Genomic DNA, 15,325 nt, shown 5'->3' with positions numbered 1-15,325 from the left:
TTCTCCAGGAGTCATGATCATCAGGCTGTTGGTAAGCCATCAAGTAAAATAATAATACCGAAGCCTCAATACAAAGTAGATGACTTTTTTGAAATACCAAAGAAAAGGCGAAAAACTTTACAACTTCATATGAAAGCCAGAACCATTTCTATTGTACTTTTAAAAGCCCATTCAGTCAGCCCAGAAGAAGCAAAAGAACCTATGGAATCAAAAGGTGTCAGTTTCTCAGCTCCACTAGTATTCAATGAAAGAACTAGTTGCTAAAACCACTAGACAGAACCTGCAGTTCCACTTGGGATATGTTACTATTATAAGAGAATGTGTCAAAGAGAATTTCAAGGGTAAGAAACTGCTTTCAGACGCAAATGGCGGAGGGTTGTGTAAATCCTTTATTGTACAGAAATTAAACAGCGGTCTTCCCTTTTGGACTGCAACTTGCCTGAGCACTGCACAAGATGCTATGGATACACATCACTAAGGGCAACATCAGAACAGGCGAAGTGAGATTTTTAAAATCGTTATGCGGCACCTGTTGAAACCAAGCTGCCGTATGAGAAGGGGAGGGCCAGCCATCGGCTATGGCAGCCACTACAATCATATTGGTTTGCTGCTCAGCTCTTCCCTGATTCTAGCCTGTTTCAAGTGGAAATTCGTGACTTGCCGAGAAATCCCAGGTTTGGCTGGACGGCTACAGCGGCCAACTTGGGAGTCGCATGCCTCCTTCTCTAAGCCGCTACATGGGACACTTTATGGCTATCTCTCCCTCATCCAATGACTCAGTAATAATACAATGAAGCAGAGGCAGCGGTGTACAATCGTCGTGTTTGGCCAAAAGGCGAGGCCGCGCCTCAGAGGCTCCACAGCATAGCGACCGCCTTGCAGATGCCCACGTCATGGTAGTTGAAATAGCAGAGGCCAGCAAAGGTGGCCATGGAGAGCAGGTAGAGGCCCGCGTTGGCCGCTTTGATCGACGTCTCGCCGTGCACGTAGTCAGTCACGACTTGGCCAAGGCCCCTAGAAGGAAGAGAAACAGGAACGAAGCGGGCTGAAATCACACCAGATCTGTCCCTGCTTTCAGGTATTTTGAAAGAGGAACTCTTGAGAGTTCTCCGAATCAGCAATGCTTTTTAGTTAACTGTTCCATTGCTCAGAGAGGTACTCAATGCTTTAGTCAAAGCAGAATCCTTTTCTAATTTCACATAAACACTTTGATGCATTCCAACCAACAACAACTCTTTATTGATTAGTCAATTTTGACCATATCAAAACATGTGAAACATACAAAACGTACTCACTTACCCATACATACAGTAAAACCATGTATAGATACAAAGCATAGGTATCAAATATAGAATAAAAAGATTAAAATTGATTATTCCCTTAAGGTAAGGTTTGAGCGGGGGCAAGGGTAAGTGAAACTATTAGCTTGTCCATAGTAAATTTAAAATTTGGATTTTGTTAATGGCATTAATGTCACAGCTCTTAGCTTCCATTTTCTCGTGGATGACCAGCGCTTTTTGCGTAAAAAGGGTCAGTTTTAAAATAGTTTTTATCTGAACACTGTAGAAGGATGTGCAATTTCTCCTTGTTCTCTAAATGAGTATGGTTCTCCAGCAGAGGCTCTAAATAGAAAGATCAAATCCTGTTGTAATCGGGGCATTTTAAGAAAAAGTGTTCTGAGTCCTCCACTTCTGCATCGACCTCACGGCACCCACAGGTTCTCTTTGTATAGGGGATATTCTGATGTCTACCTAGCTTAGACTTAATGTCGAGTTGCTCTAATCTGGCCCGGGTAAAAAATTTTCTAATATATAGTGGGAGTGTAAAAAAGAGGTAGGTTTCCATGCCCACGTTGCATTTAAATTTAGCCAGGTCTGGAGTGGCTCTAGCTTGCGCTATGATCATAAGATGCATTCCCCCTTCCCTCTGAGTCCTTAAATCCAATAATAAGCCTCAATGAATCAACAAGGATTATTGAAATATTGACTGTCCAGCAATCCACCCCAAAGGCCTACTCGATTGTAGACTAGTAACTGGATTTAGGCTTCAGAGTATGGATGGGACATATGAAGGAACAACTTGAAAGCAGCAATGGGAAAGACCTTCTCCGTCTAGGTTTTGTTAAGCTGAAGCTGCCTTTACAGTTTTAGGACAACTCACTGGCTGGAGATGGGTTTAATATGTCTAGATTTTGTCTTTCTTTTTTTTGGGGGGGGGGGGAGGGATGTATAATAATAATAATAATAATAATAATAATAATAATAATATCCCAGTTCTAAAAACTCTGCCACCTCCTGGCATAACAGGAATAGCATGAGAGTCCCTTCTTTCGTGCCAGATTGCGAAACAGCTTGGACAAGCCAACTAGAGATGACTCATAGGGACTTTTTGAATGATTAATGAATGCTAATAGCTGGCAGAGTTATGGGCTCAATTCTAGGTTTAAAAAAAGCATTAAGATGTAGATTTGGGAAGAACATCCCATACCATTCACAAAGAGAGAAACAATCGCTTGTCCAATGAGACCATCTGCTTGGGAGAAAGTGGGAAACCTCTCAAATTGGAATGAGAAACTTCCTGGGGCTTTTGGAATTTCCTAAAGGAAATACTTCAAATGAATAAGGCATGTATGCTAGTGTGATAGCAGCTTCTTGACACACTCTAACTCAGCTGTACATAAAATGTTCTTCAAACAACCAAAGAAGACAGGACAGCATCAAGGGATGGAAGGGCGGTCTAATTTCCATTCAACCTTAACCAGGAACAGTGGTTGAAACTCTCCTTTCTGAACCGACCTCAATTTCACATCCTTCTTTGTTTAGGAGAAATTAAACTACTGTTTCCCTATTTGGTTGAAAAGCCTTAAAGAAGGTTACAACCTAGATACCGTTCACATGTTTTGTCTCAACTTCAGATGAGGAACCTGGCAAACCAAGAGCCTCCCTGACCCATTCCCAGTTCTCCTCTCACCAACTAAGTGGCTTCTAAAAGTCAAAAATGCCTTCTAAGAGTTAAAAGAAATGGCGCCAAAAACAGATTTTAAGGCTGTGATGTCAGGATTATAGTCAGTCCTCATCTCATTCATGGATTCGATCACCCACAGCTTGAAAATATCCCCCCTCCCACAAAGAAAATTCCAAAAATACCAGCCCTTGATCTTGCCATTTTATATAAAGGATACCATTTTACTATGCCATTGTATATAATGGCATGAGCATTCAGGACGAAAATGCCAGGAGATGCCAAGGGTGCATTGCATATAGATAAGGAGGTGCACATGCTTGCAAAGCAGGGAAACAGCTTGGAAAACCTATCCCCTTTGGACTACAGCTCTGAGAATCCCTGATGGCTGGGGATTCTGGGAACTGTAGTCAAAAGCAAGTCACTTTTCAAAGGCACATTTGTAGCACATGCTGAACTGGGCTGGGAGGCTGTGCTCAGTGCTTCCTTACCAGTGGCCATGGAGAGTGAGGGTTGCAGCCAATGAGTAGTCCATGGCTGGCCCAGGATATAGGTAGGCGGCGGGCAGGAGCCCCAGCAGAAGAACGCTGACCGCTCGCTCACTTGACCAGTGCAGGGAGGCTGCCTTGGAACCAGCTACAGAGAGAAGAAGCACTTTTAATCTCCACAAACTGCCTGACTGTCCTGTTTCAGGGCTGGGAATAAAAATAAACACTTTTTAACATCTTCAGCATTTGTAGAAGTAGACAAAATCAAGAGCAAGCTAAAAGGGCTTCACAATTACCTCTTTCCTCTCCCCTCAAAATAAATCATCTCTGATTTCAAAATAGTATGGTTCCATTGCCATCCCTCCCTGCTACCAAATCAATAGCCTAAATCATACCGGCCCATGGGAATTATGCAGATTTGCTTATGCATTATTCTGAACCCAACAGTGTATATTTGCATACCTTTTTTTTTACTTGTGGTGGAGATGCAGCAGGTTGGTGACAAACACTGAGGGAAGAGGGGCAGCGGAGGTGGTCTTGGAACGTAACCGGAGCTCGGAACGGAAGGAAGGGCAGGAGGAGGGATACACAAGGGACCGAAGGCCAGCATGGGTCCAAGCACACCTCCCAGCCAACCAGGGCTAGAAACTTGCTTTTCAAACGGAAATAGTGTAAGGAGCGATATTTCCCAGAATCCAAGTTGTGATCCAGATCCTTTAAGGATGCCACAAGTAAGGACCATGCCACAGATGCAATATATGAAACAGCAGGAGGAAGGAACCATTCCAAATCAGAAAAAAGGAACTGTTACACACCAAAAGGAGGGAATCATTCCAATGAAAACACCTCTACCTTGGCTCACAGTATTAGTATTATGGGAGTCCATCACCCATTGGGGGCATATAACTCTAGCAGGACCATAGCAGAATATAGAAGAAAGTCCACAACTGAAACATCGTAGGCCGAATGCACAAATAGCACACTGAACAGGAAATGGAAAGGTTAACCACTGAGTTGCTAAAGAGGGGACCTTTTCCAAATCAAGGGCTGAGTTTCATTTTGCAGAAATTCTTGGAAGGGAGGCTGAATTCCTGTGGCAGGAGACAAATGCAAAGGGGATGGGACCAAAAATGCCAGCATATTTTAAAGTGAAGATTTCCACGCTAGTAAAAGAGCCCGAGGAAAGGTACTTCCGCCTTTGAGAATGCAGAGAACGACACTCACAGCTCCTTATTTCAATGCACCCGGAAACCAAGAGCCCAACTTCACATCAGATCTGAAACAGGTCAGAGACCAAGGCTTCTAAGACCCCCTCCCCACAAAAAAAACAATGTTTTTTTCCTGTGTCCCGGAAACCAGATTCCTCTTTTGCATCACATGATTCCTCTCATGTCTAGGAAAACATTGATACGTGAACTCACAACCTTCAGGGAAGCAATTCTGCATGCTGTCTTTCTTCACCACACCGCTTGAGTTCAGAATAAAAGAATGCAAATTAAGCAAAACTGGGCATAGAGTGAATGTGCATAATTTGACCTGGTAACATGTTGGTTGGAAAAGAATTAGGATCCGTTAGTGGCAGGAGATAAGAGAGATTGGCGTGATAAATGCGGGAGATGACCAGAACAATTAAAGTCAGACATATGCCTTTGGTATGATCCTGTTGGACACAGATCTAACCAGCGTGCAGTTTCCCACAATGGCCCTAAATTGAATTTGTTTTAAAGTAAGTTGTTACCATTTGTCATTCCTTTTTGAAACAGAACGCTTACTTGATACTTTGAGTTTGCTCAGTTTGTAACACTTTTTAGTTACCTTTTTAATTACAAACAGGAAAAGAAGAAAATGGCTAAAAACAAACCAACAAAGAACCCCTTTCAAAAACAATGAGTGAAGTCAAAGTGTGACTTGTTACATAAAAGAAACAATGCTGCAGCTCATGAGGTTTCTTTGTAAAAACGTTATGCTCTAATTAATCCACCAAATGATATATTGCAGACAATATTATTGCAAGCACAGTTACTTTCAAACTCTGCCATTTCCAGGGAAACTTCAACAGAGAACAGGACAGTAAAAGCCCTTTTTTCTTGCTCCTGTTCAGCAACAAAGTCTCCCTAATCTGGACAGCAAGTTTACAGTAAACATTTATAATATCAGTTGAATTCTGTCAATATTTAGTAAAAGCCTGTTTTGATATTACTCGAATTTACTACAAGAAAGGACGGGATTAAGTCTAAATGAAAACACTTGCCAGTCGCAACTGCATTACAGCTTTAAAAAGCAGAGAAAGGCCTCTGGGCCAGGCTTCTCTTTGCCAACAATTATTCAGGCTCCATCGGAAGCATAAATATATCACTGTCTGGCAAAAACACACAAAACGAAACACACAACGGGAGACTGGGCAAGGCCTACCTTGACTCCGGGGAGAAGTGTGGAAGTTGGATGCCAGGAGACGGCGTTCCTCGAAAGCAGGGCAGGCGACCGCTGATCTGGTCAGGATCACTTTCCTCAGGAGAACTGCAGGAAGAACAGAAGTATTTCAGCTCAAGATAGATGCAACCGGTTTGTCTCTAACGGGCCTCTAATTAGGCCAGATGTAACGATAAAACCACAAAGGAGACTCCGAAACCTCACCAATGAAAAAGCCTCTGATACTGAAGCTAAAAAAATCCAGAACATCCATAATCAAAAAGATTTTCATTATATATTGACTCATTGTTTGATAATTGATTCAATTAGTCTGTACTCGTTCAGCCTACGGCATTCAAGCCAATGCATAACAAGAGTTGGCTACAAATTCCAAACACATTCACCAGAAACACAACTAAAGTAATGGTGGAGAAGAGTCCTCTATAAACAACTTCACATAAAGGGAGTAACAGGACTTCCACGTGAGATATTTATGACCCAAGGCACTGAAATGGGTGAGGCAGCAGACAGACCAAGAAAAGCCTCCAGATCACATAGTTTTTACTTTGTGCTTTTTCTGCATAGCAGGGGGTTAGACTAGATGGCTCATGTAGTCTTTTCCAACTATTATTCTATGATTCAATTATTCTATCTCCCCAGAGAAGCCTGAGAGTAGGCAGGAAGAAGGGCCATTAGAGTGAAAGAAGAACCCTGCTTCACTAATTTTTTCCATTTCTATGAACATGGACCTTGCTTATCTTATCTGTCTATGCACCTTGCTTATCCACTATTGCAACCTCATTGTTTTTAATTCAATGTTTTATTGTGTATATTTTATTATTGGTTTCTGTTGTTGTCCTTTGATGTTTCATATTTTATCATTGCTTGTATTTTGATTTTGCTGTAAGCCGCTCCAAGTCCCCTTCGGGGGAGATGGAGGCGGGATATAAATAAACATTATTATTATTATTATTATTATTATTATTAGGCCTCCTGTCAGAAAGTGTAGAAGGGGCCTCAGATATAATGCAGTTCAAAGTAGATCATGTGAATAATCTGCTTTGATTATCTAAATTATATGGCGGTGTAAAGGCGGCCCTCTGTTCCATTTCTGTGCCAGAGAAAAAGCAACAGCTGCTGCTCCCAAAGCAAAGTCCATAATTTATGAAGGAGAAAAAGCAAGATCAATGGGAACGTCACCAGGGCCTGTTTCCTTGTGTTTTTCCCCCCATGGCACCCCAATGTTATTGCTCTAGGCCTGCTTTCCTCGGGCTTTGCTGTGGCTTCCAACCAAAGCATCCCCTTCCTTGCTGCTTGTCCTTCATCCCCAAGGTGACTCTTCTCCATCTTGATTACAGGCCTGGGCAAACTTTAGCCTTCCAGGTATTTTGGACTTCCACTCCCACAATTCCTAACAGCTTACGGGGGTTGGTGCTCATCTCCATTTCTAAGCCATAGAGCCAGCATTGTCCATAGACGCCTCCAAGGTCATGTGGCTGCTGGCATCACTGCATGGAGCGCCTATGTTACCTTCCCACCAGAGCGGTACCTATTGATCTACTCACATTTTGCATGATTTTGAACTGCTAGGTTGGCAGAAGCTGGAGCTGACAGCGGGATTTGAACGGATTTGAATTGGCGACCTTTGGGTCAGCAATTTCGGCAGCTCAGCAGTTTAACCTATTGTGCCATAAAGGCATAGGTAAAGGTAAGTTTTCCCCTGACATTAAGGTAAAGCTTTTCCCCTGATGTTAAGTCCAGTCGTGTCCGACTCTGGGGGTTGGTGCTCATCTCCATTTCTAAGCCGAAGAGCCGGCGTTGTCCGTAGACACCTCCAAGGTCATGTGGCCACTGGCATGACTGCATGGGGCACCAATGTTACCTTCCCATAGACATATAGACATATCAAAGTATTATTAGTTTTATGATTTGTTTTATTGTTGTGTTTTGTATTGCCTGTTTGGCCTGGGCTTGGCCCCATGTAAGCTGCCCCAAGTTCCTTTTGGGAGATGGGGCAGGGTATAAAAATAAAATTATTATTATTATTATTATTTCTGCCGGAGCGGTACCTATTGATCTACTCACATTTTGCATGATTTCAAACTACTAGGCTGGTAGAAGCTGGGGCTGACAGCAGGTACTCACTCCGCTCCCCGCATTCGAACCACCGACCTTTCAGTCCACAAATTCAGCAGCTGAGCAGTTTAACCCACTGCGCCACCGTGGGCTCCATACTATACTTTATGTATTACCCCGTCCAGCGACCTTTCAGTCAGCAGCTCAGCAGTTTAACCCACTGCGCCACCGTGGGCTCCATACTATACTTTATGTATTACCCCGTCCAGCGACCTTTCAGTCAGCAGCTGAGCAGTTTAACCCACTGCGCCACCGTGGGCTCCATACTATACTTTATGTATTACCCCGTCCAGCGACCTTTCAGTCAGCAGCTGAGCAGTTTAACCCACTGCACCACCGTGGGCTCCATACTATACTTTATGTATTACCCCGTCCAGCGACCTTTCAGTCAGCAGCTGAGCAGTTTAACCCACTGCACCACCGTGGGCTCCATACTATACTTTATGTATTACCCCGTCCAGCGACCTTTCAGTCAGCAGCTGAGCAGTTTAACCCACTGCACCACCGTGGGCTCCATACTATACTTTATGTATTACCCCGTCCAGCGACCTTTCAGTCAGCAGCTGAGCAGTTTAACCCACTGCGCCACCGTGGGCTCCATACTATACTTTATGTATTACCCCGTCCAGCGACCTTTCAGTCAGCAGCTCAGCAGTTTAACCCACTGCGCCACCGTGGGCTCCATACTATACTTTATGTATTACCCCGTCCAGCGACCTTTCAGTCAGCAGCTGAGCAGTTTAACCCACTGCGCCACCGTGGGCTCCATACTATACTTTATGTATTACCCCGTCCAGCGACCTTTCAGTCAGCAGCTGAGCAGTTTAACCCACTGCACCACCGTGGGCTCCATACTATACTTTATGTATTACCCCGTCCAGCGACCTTTCAGTCAGCAGCTGAGCAGTTTAACCCACTGCACCACCGTGGGCTCCATACTATACTTTATGTATTACCCCGTCCAGCGACCTTTCAGTCAGCAGCTGAGCAGTTTAACCCACTGCACCACCGTGGGCTCCATACTATACTTTATGTATTACCCCGTCCAGCGACCTTTCAGTCAGCAGCTGAGCAGTTTAACCCACTGCACCACCGTGGGCTCCATACTATACTTTATGTATTACCCCGTCCAGCGACCTTTCAGTCAGCAGCTGAGCAGTTTAACCCACTGCGCCACCGTGGGCTCCATACTATACTTTATGTATTACCCCGTCCAGCGACCTTTCAGTCAGCAGCTGAGCAGTTTAACCCACTGCGCCACCGTGGGCTCCATACTATACTTTATGTATTACCCCGTCCAGCGACCTTTCAGTCAGCAGCTCAGCAGTTTAACCCACTGCGCCACCGTGGGCTCCATACTATACTTTATGTATTACCCCGTCCAGCGACCTTTCAGTCAGCAGCTGAGCAGTTTAACCCACTGCACCACCGTGGGCTCCATACTATACTTTATGTATTACCCCGTCCAGCGACCTTTCAGTCAGCAGCTCAGCAGTTTAACCCACTGCGCCACCGTGGGCTCCATACTATACTTTATGTATTACCCCGTCCAGCGACCTTTCAGTCAGCAGCTGAGCAGTTTAACCCACTGCGCCACCGTGGGCTCCATACTATACTTTATGTATTACCCCGTCCAGCGACCTTTCAGTCAGCAGCTGAGCAGTTTAACCCACTGCACCACCGTGGGCTCCATACTATACTTTATGTATTACCCCGTCCAGCGACCTTTCAGTCAGCAGCTGAGCAGTTTAACCCACTGCACCACCGTGGGCTCCATACTATACTTTATGTATTACCCCGTCCAGCGACCTTTCAGTCAGCAGCTGAGCAGTTTAACCCACTGCACCACCGTGGGCTCCATACTATACTTTATGTATTACCCCGTCCAGCGACCTTTCAGTCAGCAGCTGAGCAGTTTAACCCACTGCACCACCGTGGGCTCCATACTATACTTTATGTATTACCCCGTCCAGCGACCTTTCAGTCAGCAGCTGAGCAGTTTAACCCACTGCACCACCGTGGGCTCCATACTATACTTTATGTATTACCCCGTCCAGCGACCTTTCAGTCAGCAGCTGAGCAGTTTAACCCACTGCACCACCGTGGGCTCCATACTATACTTTATGTATTACCCCGTCCAGCGACCTTTCAGTCAGCAGCTGAGCAGTTTAACCCACTGCGCCACCGTGGGCTCCATACTATACTTTATGTATTACCCCGTCCAGCGACCTTTCAGTCAGCAGCTGAGCAGTTTAACCCACTGCGCCACCGTGGGCTCCATACTATACTTTATGTATTACCCCGTCCAGCGACCTTTCAGTCAGCAGCTGAGCAGTTTAACCCACTGCACCACCGTGGGCTCCATACTATACTTTATGTATTACCCCGTCCAGCGACCTTTCAGTCAGCAGCTGAGCAGTTTAACCCACTGCACCACCGTGGGCTCCATACTATACTTTATGTATTACCCCGTCCAGCGACCTTTCAGTCAGCAGCTCAGCAGTTTAACCCACTGCACCACCGTGGGCTCCATACTATACTTTATGTATTACCCCGTCCAGCGACCTTTCAGTCAGCAGCTCAGCAGTTTAACCCACTGCGCCACCGTGGGCTCCATACTATACTTTATGTATTACCCCGTCCAGCGACCTTTCAGTCAGCAGCTCAGCAGTTTAACCCACTGCGCCACCGTGGGCTCCATACTATACTTTATGTATTACCCCGTCCAGCGACCTTTCAGTCAGCAGCTGAGCAGTTTAACCCACTGCACCATAAAGGCATATTATAACCACATATTTAAAAAATGAGTCTGCACTGGCATTATAACCCAGTTCCAAGGGTAGTGGTCTGGATTGTGTCTGCCTCCTTCCAAGGCCTCAGAGCATTGACCCCTTTCCTTTCCATTCAGGAGACCTTAGAAAAAAGGAAGAGCTTTCTCCCAGGCCTTGTCACTCTTCCTACGAAAGGAGAGTCTCTCTCTCACACACACATCCGCACACAAAGAGACACAAACGCGGGTTCGTCGCTCACCGCTTCCGTGGGCCCGCGAAGGGCAGAGCAGGAGGAGCCGCGCGGCCGCCATCTTGCCCCAGGCTGCCCAGCACGCCCCTCTCGCCGCACTTCCGGTTCCCCTCTTATCTCTCTCTCTCTCTAGAGGAGGAGGGGTGACTTCCGCTTCCGGTGCCGCCATTGTTTTATCTCGCTGTGGAGAATGGACGAGTTGGAGCGGGAGGTGGATGTTTCCGAGCTGCAGAGGATGGTGGCGGCCGAGGAGCAGCGGGCCCGGCTGACGGCCCAGGTGAGGGAAGCAGGGAAGGCCAAAGGGCCGCCTGGCCATCTTCCGGAAGCATTCCCTCCTGACGTTTCGCCCACATCTAGGGCAGGCATCCGCAGAGGTTGTGAGTTCTGTTGGAAACTAGGCAAGCGTGGTTTATATATCTGTGGAATAATGCCCAGGGTGGGAGAAAGTAAGAACTCTTGTCTGTTGGAGGCAAATGTGAATACAGTAGAGTCTCACTTATCCAACATAAACGGGCCGGCAGAATGTTGGATAAGTGAATATGTTGGATCATAAGGAGGGATTAAGGAAAAGCCTATTAAACATCAAATTAGGTTATGATTTTACAAATTAAGCACCAAAACATCATGTTATACAACAAATTCGACAGAAAAAGTAGTTCAATTCGCAGTAATGCTATGTAGTAATTAATGTATTTACGAATTTAGCACCAAAATATCACAATGTATTGAAAACATTGACTACAAAAATGTGTTGGATAATCCAGAACGTTGGATAAGCGAGTGTTGGATAAGTGAGCCTCTACTGTATTGCCATTGGCCAGCTTGATTAGCATTGAATAACCTTGTGGCTTCAAAGCCTGGCTGCTTCCTGCCTAGGAGATTCCATTCTTGTGAGGTGTTAGCTGGCCCTGGCTAACAAAGGATTCCCCCAGGCAGGAGACAGCCAGGCTTTGAAGCTGCCAGGCTAAGTAAAGGTAAAGGTTTTCCCCTGAAGTTAAGTCTAGTCGGGTCTCCCACTCTATTTCTAAGTCAAAGACCCAGCATTGTCTGTAAGAGTAAAGGTAAAGGTTTCCCGGCATTAAGTCCAATCGTGACTGACTCTGGGGGTTGGTGCTCGTCTCCATTTGTAACCCGAAGAGCCAGCGTTGTAGACACCTCCAAGGTCATGTGGCCATAGGCATGACTGCATGGAGCGCCGTTACCTTCCCACCGGAGCAGTACCTATTGATCTACTCACATTGGCATGTTTTTAAACTGCTAGTTTGGCAGGAGCTGGGGCTGACAGCGGGCGCTCATTCCACTCCTGGGATTTGAACCTGGGACCTTTTGGTCCACAAGTTCAGCAGCTCTAACACACTGTGCCACCAGGGACCCCAGCGTTGTCTGTAGACACCTCCAAAGTCATGTGGCCACTGGCATGACTGCATAGACTGCCGATACCTTCCCGCCAAGAGGAGCGGTACCTATTCATCTACTCACATTTGCTAGGTTGGCAGAAGCTGGGACTAACAGCGGGAGCTAACTCGCACCATGGATTCGAACTGCCGACCTTTCAGCAAGCAAGTTCAGCAGCTTAGCGATTTAATCCGCTGTGCCACTGGGGGCTACCAGGCTATTCAATGCTAATCATGCTGGCTAATTGCAACTTTCACACTTGCCTCCAACAGAAAAGAGTTCTTTCTCCCACCCTGGACATTATCCAACAGATATATATACTCAACTTGGCTAGTTTCCAACAGCCCTCACAACCTCTGAGGATGCCTGCCATAGATGTGGGTGAAACGTCAGAAGAGAATACTTATGGAACATGGCCAGACAGTCTGGAAAACTCACAGCAACGAAGAGGCGGGGATAGCATGATGGGAAGGAAGGAAGGAAAGAGGAAAAAGGGAAAGAGGCAGAGATAGCATGATGGGAAGCAATGGAAGGAAAGAGGCACAAAGAGGGCCACGGAGGCATCATCTCCTTTGAACTGGGATATATGGCAGTGTGGACTCAGATAACCCAGTTCAGAGCAGGTATTGTGGATTATTCTGCCTTGATATTCTGGGTTATATGGCTGTGTCGAAGGGCCCTCAGAGTCACTGCCCAGCAAACACCTTTTGTGCTGTCCTTCTCTTTCATGCAATACCTGGAAGGAGGCCAGGGTTGTGAGAAGCTGCTCCCGAGGCCGTGATGACGTTCATTTCCCTGTATCATTCCCCCCCATCTCTAGGTTCACAACTTCATGGAGGTCTGTTGGGAGAAATGTGTGGACAAACCAGGCTCCAAGCTGGACTCCCGGACGGAGAGCTGCCTGGCCAACTGCGTCAACCGCTTCATCGACACCACACTCTCCGTCACCAACCGCTTTGCACAGGTCTTGCAGAAAGGGGGGCACTGATGGCCGGCGGATCGGCCGATGCTCCATCCACTTGCTGTTTTCCTACCTCACTGTAGAAATGGCTGACCGTCCCTTAGGAAAACGGCGCCCTTAAACTGAATCGTGCCAAACAAGTTACTGACCAATAAATCATGAAGAGCTGTGTGAACACATTGATTCTGGGAAGTCAGGACTCTGCTCGTTTTCCTTTTCTCCAGCTGCAGAATAGACCAAAAAGAGGTGCCAAAATGATTTGCCTGTAAAATGTTTTCGTTGATTTGTGTTTTTGCAAACCCACTGATGAAGTAGTTGACTTTCAAGCCCTTTGTTAGCCTGCTCTGAATCTCTGCACACCAATGGTTAAAAAGAAGTCATCTCTCACAATTTAGAATTGTGTGGTTGCTGGAGATATGATTGTGATTTGAATGTGACATTCCTCAGAGTTTTTAATTCATTTATGATCACTTATGATCAGCCTCCGGTGGCCTAGGGGATTAAAGCCTTGTGACTTGAAGGTTGGGTTGCTGACCTGAAAACTGCCAGGTTCGAATCCCACCCGGGGAGAGTGCGGATAAGCTCCCTCTTTCAGCTCCAGCTCCATGCGGGGACATGAGAGAAGCCTCCCACAAGGATGGTAAAAACATCAAAACATCCAGGTGTCCCCTGGGTAACATCCTTGCAGACAGCCAATTCTCTCACTCCAGAAGCAACTCCGGTTGCTCCTGACACGAAGAAAAAAAAATCACTTACTGAAATTGGTGAAACCTACGTAAATGCAGTATCTTTTTCAAGGGCAGAGTAAAACACATTCTTCATCCATGGCAATTTTTGAATTAATGCCTGCTCACCACACCTCATTTCTCCATTCTAGCTCTATCTTGCTGTAGAGAGAATATATCACAGAGAGGATATATTTTTTTAGATCTGTGTCAGAACTTTCCAGTAGAAAACTCTGCTCTCAAAAGCCATCTTTTAAGGTGCGATGGTGATGAGACTGCAACAATTAAGGGTTCTCCTTTTCCTTCCCTCCTCCAACCTTTTCAGAATACTAATAAGTGAATGGATTTCAAATTAATTCAGTCAATTCTGAACCAAATGTGTTCCCTTGATATGTGACAGCCAGCCAGTCTCCATGGTACTGAAATTAGTGTCAATATTAGAAATACAGTTCTAACACTCCCTATATCGAGGGCTAAAATCAACACGGTTTATTCTAGGACATCCTCTGAACATACACCATATTTTAAAAAATAGTCTTTTTAAAAGAAATAATTTCAGTTGCCTCACTTTCTATAGTAACACAATAGAACCATTTTCAAAAATAAGTTTTATATGTTGGTAACACAATAACATAGGACAATAATCCTGGCATTTATATCGTTGGGCCACCATGCTTCCTCACAATGCTAGACAACTCTCTCCAAAAAGAGAGAGAAGGGAAGTCAGAGTGACTGACAAAAATAAAGCTCTTGCCAAAAGTACTGAAATAAGGAAAATGAGAAAGGTAAAGAACAGACTCCCGGGTTTGCAATAATCGTTTGTAAAAGGAAGAATAAGGTATTTTCTATCTGATTAAATCAGAACTGTAGTTTGAGGAGGATGCTAAGAACCCAATGCTTAGAAAATACACTTTTTGGGACTACAGCTAAAGCCAGTATGTCCCAAAAGGTGACATTCTCAAGTAGTTGGGAGTCCTATTTGAAAGGCAACAATACTATGATGTTTCAGAAATAACTGGATGTTAAGTCTAGGATAGATAAACTTCTCAAAGAAGGAAAGACAGAACATATAAGACATTTTCTCTGGCTAGATATTGATCATCCTGAGCAAAACCAACACGCTGAAATACCGCTGAACAAGTCAGCTGCCTCCTGAAACAAAAGTGTGTGCATTTGTGAAGTAAGAAAAGTCCTGCCTCGAAGCCATTGCTCCCTTTGGATTACTCCCT

General features: G+C 45.3%; 2 protein-coding genes across 2 annotated transcripts in view; one reads left to right on the top strand and one right to left on the bottom strand.

The window, feature by feature from the left end:
* Window positions 1-11,184, bottom strand: part of bco2 (beta-carotene oxygenase 2) — a 57,765-nt gene extending 46,581 nt beyond the window's left edge. Inside the window, exons 1-2 of the mRNA XM_062960798.1 lie at window positions 11,025-11,184; window positions 5,862-5,966 (exon numbers count right to left, since the gene is read on the bottom strand). Coding sequence (XP_062816868.1) covers window positions 5,862-5,966; window positions 11,025-11,184 — 265 coding nt within the window. The remainder of the gene's footprint in view (window positions 1-5,861; window positions 5,967-11,024) is intronic.
* timm8b (translocase of inner mitochondrial membrane 8 homolog B) lies at window positions 11,163-13,563 on the top strand. The gene is made up of 2 exons (XM_008123682.3): window positions 11,163-11,292; window positions 13,231-13,563. Exons 1-2 carry the CDS (start codon window positions 11,206-11,208, stop codon window positions 13,396-13,398), a joined length of 255 nt encoding a protein of 84 aa, XP_008121889.2. The 5' UTR covers window positions 11,163-11,205; the 3' UTR covers window positions 13,399-13,563.
* The last annotated feature ends 1,762 nt before the right edge of the window (window positions 13,564-15,325 follow it).

The sequence above is a fragment of the Anolis carolinensis genome, unplaced genomic scaffold (genome assembly GCF_035594765.1).
Source record: "Anolis carolinensis isolate JA03-04 unplaced genomic scaffold, rAnoCar3.1.pri scaffold_8, whole genome shotgun sequence".
Lineage (NCBI taxonomy): Eukaryota > Metazoa > Chordata > Lepidosauria > Squamata > Dactyloidae > Anolis > Anolis carolinensis.
Note: the sequence above shows the minus strand (reverse complement) of the source record. Positions and strands in the feature narration are given on the sequence as shown.